The 14,491-nt window shown below is 30.5% G+C and overlaps 6 protein-coding genes across 7 annotated transcripts; 3 read left to right on the top strand and 3 right to left on the bottom strand.

The window, feature by feature from the left end:
- Positions 1 to 43: 43 nt before the first annotated feature.
- LOC117165766 (palmitoyltransferase ZDHHC16A) lies at positions 44 to 2,267 on the top strand. Of its 2 annotated transcripts, XM_033349136.2 has the most exons (6): positions 44 to 436; positions 512 to 659; positions 787 to 1,096; positions 1,172 to 1,362; positions 1,442 to 1,752; positions 1,826 to 2,267. In XM_033349136.2, the coding sequence occupies exons 1-6, from the start codon at positions 390 to 392 to the stop codon at positions 1,914 to 1,916; spliced, it is 1,098 nt and encodes a 365-aa protein (XP_033205027.1). In that variant the 5' UTR covers positions 44 to 389; the 3' UTR covers positions 1,917 to 2,267. The 2 variants fall into 2 exon arrangements, with proteins under 2 accessions (XP_033205027.1, XP_033205035.1); XM_033349144.2 differs by lacking the exon at positions 44 to 436 and having other exon boundaries at positions 518 to 659; positions 780 to 1,096.
- Positions 1,754 to 4,266, bottom strand: LOC117165752 (trypsin-1). Its single transcript, XM_033349106.2, has 6 exons — positions 3,958 to 4,266; positions 3,611 to 3,807; positions 3,391 to 3,508; positions 3,044 to 3,314; positions 2,719 to 2,966; positions 1,754 to 2,640 (listed from the first exon to the last, which is right to left on the bottom strand). The coding sequence occupies exons 1-6, from the start codon at positions 4,031 to 4,033 to the stop codon at positions 2,300 to 2,302; spliced, it is 1,251 nt and encodes a 416-aa protein (XP_033204997.1). The 5' UTR covers positions 4,034 to 4,266; the 3' UTR covers positions 1,754 to 2,299.
- A 529-nt stretch (positions 4,267 to 4,795) lies between these two features.
- Positions 4,796 to 7,521, top strand: LOC117165743 (spermine oxidase). Its single transcript, XM_033349094.2, has 8 exons — positions 4,796 to 5,195; positions 5,275 to 5,530; positions 6,025 to 6,238; positions 6,313 to 6,549; positions 6,614 to 6,745; positions 6,832 to 7,034; positions 7,098 to 7,218; positions 7,291 to 7,521. Exons 1-8 carry the CDS (start codon positions 4,994 to 4,996, stop codon positions 7,402 to 7,404), a joined length of 1,479 nt encoding a protein of 492 aa, XP_033204985.2. The 5' UTR covers positions 4,796 to 4,993; the 3' UTR covers positions 7,405 to 7,521.
- On the bottom strand, positions 7,420 to 14,337 carry LOC117165734 (peroxisomal N(1)-acetyl-spermine/spermidine oxidase). The gene is made up of 12 exons (XM_076625110.1): positions 13,991 to 14,337; positions 13,605 to 13,866; positions 11,543 to 11,756; positions 11,233 to 11,466; positions 11,006 to 11,137; positions 10,719 to 10,918; positions 10,531 to 10,654; positions 10,352 to 10,458; positions 9,196 to 9,362; positions 8,670 to 9,130; positions 7,858 to 8,598; positions 7,420 to 7,794 (listed from the first exon to the last, which is right to left on the bottom strand). Exons 1-11 carry the CDS (start codon positions 14,136 to 14,138, stop codon positions 8,560 to 8,562), a joined length of 2,088 nt encoding a protein of 695 aa, XP_076481225.1. The 5' UTR covers positions 14,139 to 14,337; the 3' UTR covers positions 7,420 to 7,794; positions 7,858 to 8,559.
- On the bottom strand, positions 7,666 to 8,349 carry LOC143303689 (spermine oxidase-like). Its single transcript, XM_076625081.1, has 2 exons — positions 7,858 to 8,349; positions 7,666 to 7,794 (listed from the first exon to the last, which is right to left on the bottom strand). The coding sequence occupies exons 1-2, from the start codon at positions 8,347 to 8,349 to the stop codon at positions 7,666 to 7,668; spliced, it is 621 nt and encodes a 206-aa protein (XP_076481196.1).
- On the top strand, positions 11,869 to 13,591 carry LOC117165779 (uncharacterized). Its single transcript, XM_033349162.2, has 7 exons — positions 11,869 to 12,053; positions 12,130 to 12,373; positions 12,438 to 12,633; positions 12,713 to 12,837; positions 12,911 to 13,093; positions 13,166 to 13,335; positions 13,397 to 13,591. Exons 1-7 carry the CDS (start codon positions 12,040 to 12,042, stop codon positions 13,527 to 13,529), a joined length of 1,065 nt encoding a protein of 354 aa, XP_033205053.1. The 5' UTR covers positions 11,869 to 12,039; the 3' UTR covers positions 13,530 to 13,591.
- Positions 14,338 to 14,491: the final 154 nt, after the last annotated feature.

Here is a 14,491-nt window from a genome sequence, read left to right as displayed (position 1 = left end):
CTCGATCTTTTATAGTATAGTAATCCTCTATCAGTGGCGCTGCACAGTGTTATAACTTGTGTATAGGACATGTAATTCCGTTAATCATTAGTATAGTTTGTTTCTTGTATTTAAAGTTGAATTGGAATAATCGTTATCGATGCTTCAACTTGATAAGCGAAAAAGAATGTTCTGAGCTGTGTGTTTTGCGAGAAATACACTTTCAACGCCGTACAACGTACTCTAAAAAGAATTCCAATGCAACATTGAACATGTTATATAGTATACTGTGTAACAATTATTCATTTTTCAATTGCAGTGTTAGTAGTTGTAGTTATTTCGATTTCTAAAAATTTATCTTCAATGAAATTTTAAACAATTCGATATACTGAAATTTATATAAGAAAAAGATGGTACGAATAAAGTGGTCTTTAACTAAAGCGCCTAATATTCTTAAGTGAGTAATAAAAAATAATAAAGAGCAAACATTTTAGTTGCTTGAACATATTATATTATATTTCGTTGCTTTTAGACTTAACTTAAAACAAAAATGGTGGCGTTTTCAAGTCATTATAAAATCTTTATTTTATAATGAATTTTTAAATTGGGGTTATGTTTGTGACATACTTCTAGAACCAATGTTCTGGTTTGTAGAAAATTTTACTGCTTGTTTAGGACCGGTGAGTACTTTCGTAAACTTTCCTAATTTCATGTATATTACTTTTTTTTTACTTATATCTTTATGTGATTCTTATAAAAAAAATTGCTATTGTTCACAATGTATTTACTAAGTTTGACAGTTTACAGGTATTTGTAGTAATGGTAAGTCTTTTAACTGCAAGTATCGTGTACATTGCATATTACATCGGTCTACCATATTGGTGGGAAAAGAGTCCATTGATGACAATAATCCTCTTAGTGATTGGAAATTGGTTATTAGTAAATGTATGTTTTCATTATTATATGGGAGTAAATGTCCCAGCTGGTTATCCGCCAGAAGGTGGTCTTATACCAGAGGCTGTGAGTATTTGTAAGAAATGTATTAAACCAAAACCACCCAGAACACATCATTGCTCTGTATGCAACAAATGTATTCTTAAGATGGATCATCACTGCCGTATCCTTTTGAATATATGATATATTATCTTAGTGCTGCCTAAAAACCCTATATATTTCCTAAACAAAGAAACAGCATGGTTAAACAATTGTGTTGGTCATCATAATCATAGATACTTTTTTCAATACATGGTTTTTACAGTACTTGGTATTTTATTCATAATGTTGTTTGGTGTAGAAATAGCATATCAAGAATTCTTTCCAGCACAAGAACCAGAATTAGATGGTCATCCAGTACGCATTAATAATTCTGAGATAATTCCTGTGGTAATTATTATAGTTCTATTTGCGAAAAATGAATTTAATAATTAGATCGAATTTATTTAATTATTTGTTTGTATTTTAGTCTGAATCGCTAGATCATCTAAGTGAAGAGGAATTAGCTGAAATAGCTAAACAAGCTGCAGATACAAGCATTAAAGAATGGAACCGTCGACTTATAGTTTTTGCAGCTCTAATTTGCGTGGCTACTTTTGCAGCATTAGGAGCTTTAACATGTTGGCACGCGGGTCTCATTACTAGAGGAGAAACAAGTATAGAAGCACGTATAAATAGCACAGAAACACAGAAGTATAAAGCACTTGGTAAAATATATCAAAATCCATATGATTTTGGACCAAGACAAAATTGGAAGCTGTTTCTAGGTATAATTGGGAGGTAATCTAAAACACTAAATATTTATTAATAAGTATTTTACAATATAATAATAACTTTATATTCTATATCACAGAAGTTGGTGGCATATACTTTTTCCATCTAATCATGGACCATATGGAGATGGTCTCACATGGAAGACCATTCATGATACAAAAATATCTTGAGTATAATTTTCATGCCTAATAATGGCAGAAGTTACACTTATTATTTACAGTCACCCTGAAGTCATTCTTACAGATTAAAAAATCTTCTAGTCAATCTATATTACAATTATATAGTACTATGTGCACATGTTTCAAACAATATTAATATAATCTGAAAATACTAATGTCATAAAAATAACACTCACTTTGTGCATTAATAAGATTATTTGATATGTACATACATTGACAGATAACACTTTTATCAAACATTACTACACTTTTAAACATTATTATCAAATGTATTTTTAACTTTTAATCTTTAAATCAGTCGAAATGTTGCTGGAAAAATAAACAATTTTTTATCTTTGCAAACTAAGGTGTACATTAATGATACAAAACAAAATTTATGGCCAAACAATATCTTCGATCCAGTTAAGATAGTGTGAAACTCTAGTATATACTCCAGGTGTATTGACAATTGCACAGCCTTGTCCGAAACTGGTAATACCTAATACTTGAAATAAGCATTCATTTCTTGGATGGGGTATTTGTAAGGGGCCTCCTGAATCTCCATGACAAGTATCTTTATTCCAACCACTGAGAGTATCTCCTGCACAAATCATACTTGGCATAATTCCATATGGTATTGCTATTGATATGGACTCATTGTATTTTATTGCACAATCTATGTTATCAACAATATTAAGAAGAGCCTTTTGCAGTTGATCACTCTCTTCTTCTGCATCTAAAGGTATCGATAATAACAGGTATATTTTTTTAAAGAAATTTTAGTCTCGTTTGTTCATCAATACTTTGATCTTACCAAATTCTGTGACTCCCCAACCACTGATCCATGCTTGCATAGGCACAGTATCATATCGTTGGTATAAACAAGCAGGTCTTACTTCATTGTTAAAGGCAACAGCTGTACTTAGTTTTAAAAGAGCTATGTCAGCATACATAGCAGGAGGTTTATAACTTGGATGTCGTACTATCCTGTTGATCGTAGTTGTGATACCTTGTTGATTATTTCTCAAGTTAGACATACCAATACGAGCATTTGTAGGGCTTCTATTTTGCAGAAGATAGTAGTATTTAAGTAATTTTTACATTAAAAACTTAGCATGATAAATAAGATGAAATAATACCTTGGCCCATAAGTACAGTGTGCAGCAGTAAGTACCCATTCTGGAGCGATAAGAGTGCCACCGCATGAAAAAATAAATGACCCATCTAAAGCTTTAATGCCTAAAGCAATCATGTGAGGAAACTCTCCAGGAGAAGCATCGATACCTCCAACAACAAGACGGTTTGTGGTTTTACATTTTTGATTAGTTATTGTAATCACCTCTGGATTTGTACCCACTAAAGACAATGCATTTGTTGTGCCTAAGATTTGTCTTTCATATTCCTCACATTCTAGTACATAGAAATTATTAACAATTAACATTATAAACAACAAAGAAGGTTGTTTCACTTAGACATAAATACTTACTAAGTTCTGACTTTGATTTTGAATATATGTATGGACTTGTTATACTTGGAATTTTATCCATTGATACCTTCTTATTCTGCATACTTGTGCTAAGATATGAATCATTCATGGGAAATACCTGGAATATTGGAATATATGGAATACTAGTTGTATTAGAATCATGTGGTACGAAAGGATTATTATTAAAAGTAGATATATTAAAAATAGAGCTTTCTGATACCTTGAGTGATTTGCTATTTACAGGTGTTTTGTTCAATTCAGTACTATTCCCATTATATGAAACAGACAACATTGAAATATTTGATAAGAAAGGATTCTTTTTATACATTTCACTGTTGCCTGAATTACGAAGAAACGGATTATTGTAGATGTTATCACTTGATCTCCATGGCTCAAATTTGTTCTTATTTAAGTTTTCTAAAAATATATTCAACTATATTTATTTGTTATTTAAGGAAAAGAAAATAATTTATAGTCAGGAGTAAAAAAAATTATAAGCAACCTTTCACGAGATCATGTAAAATACTTGAAGCAGAAAAATAGTATAAAGTATAAAATATAGTTAACCTGCTGTTTTCGAGGACACAATTAACGCTATGTTAAATATTAAACATATAGTAAAAATGTTAAATTGAAGTGTCATTTCTGTAATGTGCACAAGTGATCTTTCCTGGTCCTTGAATTAAAATGGTATTATGGAAGGCAAAAGATCATTTATATCGCTAACAAAATATTCGATAGATAAACACATGATTTTTCTACTGTTAACCTTAAGCTTCCATTTATCATTAAATTTCTATAATGAATCAGCAGTGATTACAAAATGATGCATTTATTAAGAATAATATATGGATCCAACCACCAATGTACGGACGTACCATCAGTGTGTATAATTCGAAATAGCCTGCGATTGGCTAATTTGTGGATCTTCGTAATGCGTTCCCGATATCACGTGACTCTGTTTTAAGTCACAAATATTAATGCTTTCTTATCGTAGGGGAATTTTCCTAATAGTTACACTATTAATTTTTGTATTGTAAATACAATAATCTTGTTTGCTTCGATGTACATAATTCGAAAATCCAACAACTGGATAGAAATGAAATCGAAATAACTTAGGCATTTTTTAAAAAATGTTTATCTTTTTTAGTCTTTTAAAAATTCTTTATTTTAAAATCTCTTTGTCATATTTATTTAGCATGCTTTATAATATTATCGTTACAGTTGGTTTAAATAAAATGTTGAAAGTTTATAGTTCTAAAATATCAAACCGAAGAGAATTACTCTCCAAGCAAAAGATCCATATTCATTACATAATTTCTAGACGATAAAATGTATTAAAAAAACTATTAAAAGTTATAGGTTAAATTATGCAGTAATTTATGGAAAGAATAATTTCATTATCTCTCATTATTAGCCATTATCTGACCGATGTTATTATTGCTAATTACATACTCCAGATACTATCACTATTGCTTAACAAAAGCAAATTATTATATGAACAGGAGCATACAGTATATATAAGGGTTATCACGTAAAACTAGATGTCCAATCTGTCAATTGATAAAAGTTTGTGCGCGCAGAGTTCATTTTACCGTCGGAGATGCTCTATTACTTGATCTTTCTGTTCTGCCTCATCTCAGGCACGATTTCTGAAGATACTAAATCGCCGCGTATAGTGATCGTTGGTGCTGGAGCGTCTGGTATCGCGGCTGCGTCGAAATTGATCGAGAATGGTTTTGAAAATCTTATTATTTTGGAAGCCGAGAATCGAATCGGTGGACGGGTAAATACAGTAAAATTTGGTGAGTCTAGCTTTTACTAAGGTAGCAATAGGGTATGCGCAATTACAAAATAAGATTGATAGACTGTTTACGTTTGTAGACGAATACGTGATCGATTTAGGCGCGCAATGGGTTCACGGAGAGAAAGGAAATGTTGCGTACGAATTGGTAGCTCCTTTGAACATTACAGATCACTCCAAACCATTTAACGATGAAATATACACATCTACTGGTGAATTACTCGATCCTAGAATCACAAAGAACATTACGGATACTTACCTATCTTTTGGGCGCACTAGTCCGGAGATGTCGGATGATGAGTGTCAGCATTCCGTCGGCGAATGTCTCATATACAAGTACGAATTTTATGCGTTTATATCGTCGCTTCATGAATGTACTCAGGATAAAAAGATTCAAATGAATATATAGTAATTGTTTTATCAGAAATTTATCTTGAATGTAATTCATAACTGTACGAACCAGGTCATATGGTATTCAAAAGATCGCAAAGTTGAGAACAAACAAAAAGCAGGAAGAAAATATTATTTAATAGTAACATTATTATTTGTTGTTATAGTATTATTTACATATATATTATTTATAATTTTATAATATAATTGAATAATATATAATATCATAATAAGAATTTTTATATTAGTATGCAATATTAGGGATGTGCTCTCGAATATTATTACTTCCGTTATATAATTGAATTCGTCTGTTCTTTAACATTATAATTTAATATGATGAATCTGTGAATTATTATGTGCCTGTCCTAAATTCATATCTAAAGTGACGCGCATACCTTACCATATACTTTATACATTGATCTAAAATGACTTTACATTAGGTTCAAAGACGATTTTAAGATGTTTCCGGAATTAAATGAAACGCTACAGGATCAAATATTGTGGCTGTTGAATTTAATGGAGACTAGCTTTGATCCTGCCGATGACTGGTTCGATATCGCAGCGAAAACGTATACCAATTATGATGTGTGCGAAGGTGATCTGGCGATCAATTGGAGAAAACGAGGATATGGTACTATTCTCGATATATTAATGGTTGGTGTTTATTATCTTACGACAATATATTTTATTCGTTGAACATGCTTATTTACCGTAAATTTCTTAAATAGAAAAGATTTCCAAATCCGGAGGATGAGTTACCTGTGCTAAACAAAACGGTACTTAATGCTGAAGTAACGAAAGTTGATTACTCCAGTGACGATAATACCGTGAAAATAACAACGCTCGATGGAAAAGAATATATAGCCGATCATGTCATCATGACACCTTCTTTAGGAGTGCTTAAAGCACAGCACGAAACTCTCTTTAATCCTTCATTGTCGGAATCAAAAATTAGGACTATTAAGGTATATTTCCTTTTTCCCCAGAAAAAATTAAAGTTTAATTAACGATATTTAACTTTCGTTTTAGGGACTGGGATTTGGAAATGCTTGTAAAATATTTTTAGCCTTCGATGATATTTGGTTTACTCCCACAGAAACGAACAACGCAGGATATAGAATTTTGTGGAGTAAAGAAGAAAGGGAGAAGCTTGAGAGTGATGTAAGATTTTAAAGTTGCGCTACAAACGAATATGTTAATTTAGTTGTATATAATATAAACATAAATTATATTTTTATTTTATTTAGCCAAAAATGAGGTGGATGCCTTACACAGCAGGCTTTAACTTTGTCGACCACAAGCCTCGTTTATTGCAAGCATGGGTATCTGGAAGAGGTGCGCGGTTAATGGATGACCTCACTGATGATGAAGTTTTTGATCAAACAGTACAAATATTAAATAATATGTTGTTGAAACATTATAATGTCACTAGGCCAGTAGCGATGATAAGGTACCAATCTTTCAGCTTCTATCTATTCTTATCTCTGTCTGACGACATTCTTTTCGTTTATAGGAGTAAATGGCATCAAAATAAACATTTTCGGGGTACATATAGTTATCAGAGCATAGATTCTATAAGGATGAACTCTACCGCGAAGGAATTATCAGAGCCAATTATGAAAATGGGGAAACCCGTAAGTTTTATTTGAACGAATTTTTCAAAAAATGAATACCAGTTTACATATTGTTTCATCTGTTTCTTTTAGGTAATTCTATTCGGAGGTGAAGCTACCAACAAAAAACACTACTCTACAGTACATGGAGCAATTGCCTCTGGGTGGAGAGAAGCTGAAAGATTAATAAATCTTTACGACAATTAATAGTATAATTGAAAATGCAATGACAAAATAATACATTTTATTTAGATAAAATTGTTCATAATTAATATGATTATAAACATTATTAATATGCTAATAAACATGATACGATAAAAATTATATACGTAACTGTACATATATAAAACGCAAGAAATTTTTTATTAAGTTTGAAATGTGTGCACGCGTGTTTTTTATATGCGACTGTACCCACATATTTCAAAGTACTTTCATTCATATTTCTTAGAGATTTAAGATTATGTATAATTAATTCTTAACGACGTGATATCGTAAAAACGTTTGTGCTTGTTTTACTCCAGTATCGTAAGCACCATGCGTCGTAGAGTAAAAATTCTCGTGCGTTGCTTCACCAGCAAACATAATGATAGGCACATCCTAAAATAAATTAATTTTCGTTGCATCGAGTATTTCATAATCAAGTGTGTTGATTTTTCTTACCTTATTGTCATATTTTTTTGCCTTGCCCCATATCGCCTCTGCTAAAGTGTGTGGTGTAATGCCATTCGCGTCACATCTTGTTGAAATATGACTATAACTGCCACGAACATACTTATTTGCATTCCACCGAGTCCTCAAACATTTTTTTACTGGTGGTATTTTGTCAAATCTTAAATAATGTTTAAGTAAATTTTCACAGTCCGTTGCGACCTGCTGTTCGCTTAAAGTTTCAATAATATAAGCTCCGCGTCCACCAACCCAACCAAGGAGTACACCTTCGTGATTTGGCAGAACATCGAAACCCGTCAGATCTCTAGTCCATATAGCCAGATTTTTATTGCAAAATACTCCTTCTTTCCAAAGTAATTGAAACCCTTTGGTACCAGGTTTCCACCAAGGGACACCAAAATCGAGGAAAACCTTATTTATTAAATCGAAACCTAAACATTCGATTGCCTGGCTGAAGAGATTCGGTAAGGGGGGAATGAACATCTTCTTATAATTCTCTTTTAAATAACCGAGAGAGCAGGTAATTATTACACAATCCGCAAGAATACGAGTATTGTTAGAGATATTTATAATAAGTGGGGAATTGAAATCATTATCTATTACTCGTTGCCACTCGATTAAATCAACAGAGGTATTAAGTAATAAATTTTCTTTACCCAAACTATCAGCGATAAGTTTGGGTAAAGCCGTATATCAGGATTTAAACAACACGTGTTCTGAGCCGCCGACATACTATAAATGAAATAGTTAGCGTTATTAAATTTTCCTGTATAAGTTCAACATTACAATTGACCCGTATTTACCTTAAATTTTCCCCAACATTTCGTGGACAGTTCATCAAGTGTGAAACAAGCATTATCAATTACAAGAAATCTAACATTCCAATCAAAAATTTCCTTCTTTATGGTTCTTATTGGTAATGGGTCATTCTTTTTATGTAAATGTTTATTGAGACAATTTCTCAAAACCGCATCGATATTTTCAAAGCCTACTTCGATATCTTTGTTTTCACAATCTTCGCAATCTTCTAATGTAGTGCGAACAAGGTCATCTATCTCCTCTATCAAAGCTTCATCTACTTTACAACCATTATTGCGAATGAAAATTCCTTGACCATCTTGATATTGTATATCTGAGAGTAAATCATGTTCATAACATAATTGGGCTAATTGACTTTGATCACCGTGCACAAACTGCGCCCCACATTCTATCCAAGCTTTATTCCACGGAATAGATTGAATTCGACCACCGACTTCATTTTGCGCTGTGAGAAAATAAACAGTAAATATCATACTTAGTGGATGCAATTCCGATACCACGTTTAATTACCTTCGATTAATAGATAATCTTTGAAATTTGCTTCGTCTAATGTCTTCGCAGCCGCTAATCCCGCAATACCTGCACCTACTATTACAAGTTTCGTTCTTGTTACTTTTTGGCTTGACGCATTCACTGCCCTTTCCAGTTTATGGAAGTTGTTTATGCAACCACGTGTTCTACGTGATTAGAATTGTGATTTTTCTTTCTTTATTCAATTTTGACAGTTTGTTTATAATTGTAATCAATTTTTAACATGTATGTACGAATTATTACTATATACAAATTTAAATAATTAACAAATATAACAATATCGTAATCTTCTATCAAGAAGGAAAATTACCTAATTAATAGAAAAATATATTACTTACTGCTTGTAAATCGATAGTAGCAAAATCAACAATGCAGCAAGAATAGACATGCATGCATTTTATTTATTTACTGCTAAGTGTGAAATTTATATGTTAAGTTTCTTTTTGTTGGAAGAATAAAATAATAAAAATAAATGGTTATTGATTAAATCAATACATTGGAAATATATATTTAATGTTTATATAAAGAATGTTTTTTAAAATGTAAATCATCAAGTAAATCTATAATTTACCGTGGTCCCTTATGAAGAAATGTGGCTCTGGTTAGAGCTGAGGCTTTAACCGCCTAAGAAGCATGCTAATCAATAGAAATAGAATATATGATTCAATATAAACACTTTTAATATAAATTAGCTTTTTCATTCATACTACTTTTTCAGATTGAAGAACAAGTAAAAGAAATTAATGAAAAAAAGGACAAGTATAATTGTCATAGATTACGCAGATTATCTTTGTATGTGTGCGCGCCTAGATATTATTTTTAAGATTAAAAAATAAAACAGATATGATTGCATAAGACACGAAGTGTGAATTACAAATTTAAAGACATAAATGATATTGGAAAATAAAAATCAAGTCACACAGAATCTTTTAAGCCATGCGATGATCACAAAATAAGCTTATTGTAGAATCAATTACTGTTTAATCATCCACAGAATCATTATGTATAAGTAATAACCTTTTATCTCAACTATAATGAGTAATCAGAAAGACTGCACTATTTTACACCGTAGTTACCCAAATATCCCAAATAAAATTGAAATACTAATTATATATGTAAAAGTTATAAAATTTACCTATAGAAATCTATTATTCTATCAGCTTCTCTGAAACCCGTTTCAACTGCGCCATGCACAGTAGAATAATAATGTTCGTGCGTCGCTTCTCCAGCGAAGAGGATTATCTATTGAATAAAAATTATAAAAGAATCTGATAGCCATTTTTCCTTAATTATTCAGTTAATGGAAATACATACAGGTTTCCCATCAGCTAATATAATAGGTTCAGCTAAATCTTCCGTTTTCACGTTTAGCTTTTCAGTTGTTATACTTTTAAAGGTATACGATCCACGGAAACATTCATCAGTATACCATGATGATCTATAAATAATATAATACATATTAACATTAGAATACCAAAAAAGGGAATATTACAAATTATTACCTAATCATTTGATCAAATTTTGGAATATTATACGTTTTACTTAAAAACATTTCTAGTAATAAATATAGTCCATCAAATACATCATTATCAGACAGTAACTCCATTTGTTTTGCAAATTTACCAGAGATCCATGCACATAGTACTCTTGGTTGATAATCCACAGAAATAAATGCAAACACATCACATAGCCACTCATAATCCTACATCATATATGGTGAATATATTTAAGAACCAATACTGATAATGTTTATCAATATTAAAGGATATAGCTGTATACTTGTCCATACTTGTCCATAAGATTTAATAAATTCTTCTTTATCTTCCTTAGACCATATTAAACTAAAACCTGCACACTCTTCTTGCCACCATCTATGTGGGAATTCCAAGAACACTTTATTTACAGTTCCAATATTTAAACCCTAAATAACATATTACAATTGTGTTTTAAATTAAGTGCATATGAAAAAGTAGAGAAATTTCCATATTAACCATCAATATTAAATTTTTACCGTACCTTTATTGCATGTTGCTTTGTTCCAGGTAAAAGTGGAGTGAACATTGTGTTGTGTTTTTCTTTCAGAACACCAAGAGATGCAGTAAATATAACATGAGATGCTTTATATGTTGAACCATCTTTTGTTTTTACAATTATATTGTTATCTGAAGTATAGTCAATATTATAAACATCTTTGTTAAATTCTATTTTTTCCATTATAGGCAATTTATTTTTTGCATTTGATATTTTTTGCTGAAATAAAAGAAAAATGAACTATTGCTACATATACGTATATAATGTAATTATTAGTGATATAAAATATACATACAGATAATAAAGCAAACAGTGTTTTATAGCCATGACCCTTCCAATTAAGTACAAGATCTCCATCACAAGTCCAATAATTTACAATTTCTTTTGCAGAAACATCAAACCATGAATCACTACATTGAATGGAATTATCAAATTTATGTATCCAATCTAGTAATTGCTCGGCTTTATTACGACTAGTAAACGGATTTTTGTCAAATATTTTATAAAATCTGAAATATTTAATTTAATTTAATTCAATTCAGTTTCTTATTACAGCGATCGGAAGAAATTTCGAATTTTAGCGGTAAAATCAGGCCGGATGTGAGTCACTAACCTTGAAACGAGAAAGGAAGAGAAAACTATAGTGCATTTATTAAAATTTGTACATTATTAAGCATAATTTCTTGCATTGTGCTTTATAAAACTATTGTATTACGTTACAAATTATGAATGATCTATATCTCTCTACAAAAAATGTGACACAGGAACATAAATTATATATACTTTATAAATATGTTTGCAAAAGGGTAAGAATTATTACTGAATTAGTTTTGTAGAAAAAAAAAAATGTTTTCATTAATTATAAAATATTTTGAATTTTAGCAATGTTGATCCTGAATTGGAAAAGTTGAGAAGAGAGGTTGATGGTCCTCCAAATTTAGATACTGTAGCATTAAATATTCAAAGAGCTACAGCACAAATTCATGCTTCTTATCTATTCGAAGAGATTGGAAAAACCACATTGCAAAAATTATGTTTATTACTGAGTTCTACTGCAACAGGGAAAACTTATAATGGGTGGCAAGAATTTGCTGCACATATGGGCCTAACAATGGAACAAATACGTGTATGCATATAATATTTAATGATGGTTTTATTTAAAACTGTTTTGTTAGCTCTTTTTCTTACAGTGTATAGATTATGATTTTAAAGGCCTGCAAGATCCAACTTATTATGTATTACTAACATATGTGCAACATGCTGAGGCAACTATAGATAAGATTTTGAGTATTTTACAAAGAATGCATCGTTTTGATATAATTAATCAAGTAAAGGATGATATTTCTGATCTAATTAACAGAATTTCACAAAGTACTACGGCAAATGGTATTTTAATATTTATCATAGAAGTAGTAGGAACCTTTTCTTTCAATTTAGCTTAGATGAATGGTTTTTATTTGTATAGAATCAATCGTGAGACCAAATAATGTACCAAGAGCTCCATTAGTATTAACTCCAATTAATTTTGTACATAATATACAAAGACATAAATCAGTTTCTGGGCATGTTATACAAGATAATTTAAAAAAGGTATTATAGAATATTTGTGATAAATGTCTTTACATCAATACAAATTGGCATTTTTTGTATATCTTCTTGATAGACTAAAAAACCATATGGCTGTAAAGTTATGTTAACATTTGCTGATGATGGTTCAGAAACTGCACAGCATATAGCAAAAATATTCAGGTCTAAGGAGCCCAAAATTGGAGTTCTCATACTTCAAGAACAGGAAAATTATGTGTATAGTAGAGCAGAAGAGTTTATAGATGATTGTTTTAAACAGGTAAAACAATTTAAATGTCTCTAGATTGAAAAATCTGATTCAATTTAATTACTACTAATTACTAACATTTAGGTGAACTTTATTATACCTATATTAACACAAGGATATATGGAAAGAATAAATAATTCTAAGAAAATCTATACTGAAGACCAAAATAGATTAGATGCAAAGTACATAAAATATATATATTCTCTTTTAAGATATGAATATGTGAGAAGTCAATGCATTAATTCCCGTGTAAGGTAAGTTTGTCAAAGATTACTGTTTATACTAATGTATTTACATAAGTATTTCTCTTTTTAGGTGTATAGTTCCTGATAAAGAAGTTTTTACAGTTGCAACAACAAATTTGCATCCAACTTTGCAAGCATGGTTTAGAGAGAGTGACATTGATGCATTTGTTAAGAACATTCTTTTAAAGAAATGTTTAAAATAAACTTGTATAATTTAATAGATAATTTTAATTTTGTATATAATAAATAATATATTTTAAACCTATTTATATACTCACTGATTTATAAAATATTCCCCATATGACTCTGAATTATGTATATCATCCGATATATTTTCAGAAATATCATAGTATATTTTTAATGTTTCTATACTTTCTTCTTTTGAGAGAATTTCACCCTTTGCAGTAACAAATAAGTGTCTATCGAATTCATTAAAGCATTTTGACGAATCTAATAGTTTGTGTGGATAAGCAAGATCAAAAACAACATTCTCCCGTTCACCATGAACCCATTGTGCACCTAATTCCGCTACATTGTCCGCTGAAAATATAAAATTATAATTGCTTTAAAAATAAGTGCGTTTTTTTATCCTATGCAACAGAAATTGAACTTTGTGTATGAATGTTTAATGAACGTACAATAGAAACAGAAATAATTTACTTACAAAATTCTACTGTATGTATTCTACCGCCAATCCGATCTTTTCCTTCGAGAATTGTAATATTTTTTAATCCTTTTTCTATTAATCTAGTTGCTGCAGCAATACCCGCTGCTCCAGCACCAATGATTATTATTTTTGGATCTTTAAACATTGTATTGTTTTAACAACGTTTTGAAGTAGTAGATTGTAATTAGTATACTATGATATCGTTATCATATGTACATAATTTATTCAGTATTTAATCTTTTTATCTAGAATAACAATAAATACGATTAATGTTTAAATAACCATACTAAAAACATATCCGACGTAAATATCTGGTAGTGTCAGTATCATGCTTTGATCAGCTGATGTGATGTATTCCGGAAGTGGATAGCGCCACAAATACCATAATACAAAATTTTCATCGTCTACTGATTAAAAGTTTAGTATTGATTTTTTAGCTATACCTTATTTCCCGGTTACAAAAATTCATTTTGTATCGGATCGAATTTGTTATATATT

The sequence above is a fragment of the Bombus vancouverensis genome, chromosome 15, assembly GCF_051014615.1.
Source record: "Bombus vancouverensis nearcticus chromosome 15, iyBomVanc1_principal, whole genome shotgun sequence".
NCBI lineage: Eukaryota > Metazoa > Arthropoda > Insecta > Hymenoptera > Apidae > Bombus > Bombus vancouverensis.
Note: the sequence above shows the minus strand (reverse complement) of the source record. Positions and strands in the feature narration are given on the sequence as shown.

Bases quoted from the DNA above. Each gene is read 5' to 3' on its own strand.
- LOC117165766 (XM_033349136.2), top strand. From the start codon at position 390: ATGGTACGAATAAAGTGGTCTTTAACTAAAGCGCCTAATATTCTTAA. The intron at 1,097-1,171 runs GTATCCTTTTGA...ACAAAGAAACAG, and splicing joins TAAGATGGATCATCACTGCC to CATGGTTAAACAATTGTGTT. The intron at 1,363-1,441 runs GTAATTATTATA...TTTGTATTTTAG, and splicing joins ATTCTGAGATAATTCCTGTG to TCTGAATCGCTAGATCATCT.
- LOC117165752 (XM_033349106.2), bottom strand. From the start codon at position 4,033: ATGACACTTCAATTTAACATTTTTACTATATGTTTAATATTTAACATA. The intron at 3,315-3,390 runs GTAAGTATTTAT...TCTATGTACTAG, and splicing joins AAAATCAAAGTCAGAACTTA to AATGTGAGGAATATGAAAGA. The intron at 2,641-2,718 runs GTAAGATCAAAG...CGATACCTTTAG, and splicing joins TTGGGGAGTCACAGAATTTG to ATGCAGAAGAAGAGAGTGAT.
- LOC117165743 (XM_033349094.2), top strand. From the start codon at position 4,994: ATGCTCTATTACTTGATCTTTCTGTTCTGCCTCATCTCAGGCACGATT. The intron at 6,239-6,312 runs GTTGGTGTTTAT...TTTCTTAAATAG, and splicing joins CTATTCTCGATATATTAATG to AAAAGATTTCCAAATCCGGA. The intron at 7,035-7,097 runs GTACCAATCTTT...TTTCGTTTATAG, and splicing joins AGGCCAGTAGCGATGATAAG to GAGTAAATGGCATCAAAATA.
- LOC143303689 (XM_076625081.1), bottom strand. From the start codon at position 8,349: ATGTTCATTCCCCCCTTACCGAATCTCTTCAGCCAGGCAATCGAATGT. The intron at 7,795-7,857 runs GTAAGAAAAATC...AATTTATTTTAG, and splicing joins CAAAAAAATATGACAATAAG to GATGTGCCTATCATTATGTT.
- LOC117165779 (XM_033349162.2), top strand. The intron at 12,634-12,712 runs GTATTTTAATAT...TTATTTGTATAG, and splicing joins ACAAAGTACTACGGCAAATG to AATCAATCGTGAGACCAAAT. The intron at 13,336-13,396 runs GTAAGTTTGTCA...TTCTCTTTTTAG, and splicing joins TGCATTAATTCCCGTGTAAG to GTGTATAGTTCCTGATAAAG.
- LOC117165734 (XM_076625110.1), bottom strand. From the start codon at position 14,138: ATGTTTAAAGATCCAAAAATAATAATCATTGGTGCTGGAGCAGCGGGT. The intron at 11,138-11,232 runs GTACGGTAAAAA...TATGTTATTTAG, and splicing joins CAAAGCAACATGCAATAAAG to GGTTTAAATATTGGAACTGT. The intron at 10,919-11,005 runs GTATGGACAAGT...TATATGATGTAG, and splicing joins TTATTAAATCTTATGGACAA to GATTATGAGTGGCTATGTGA.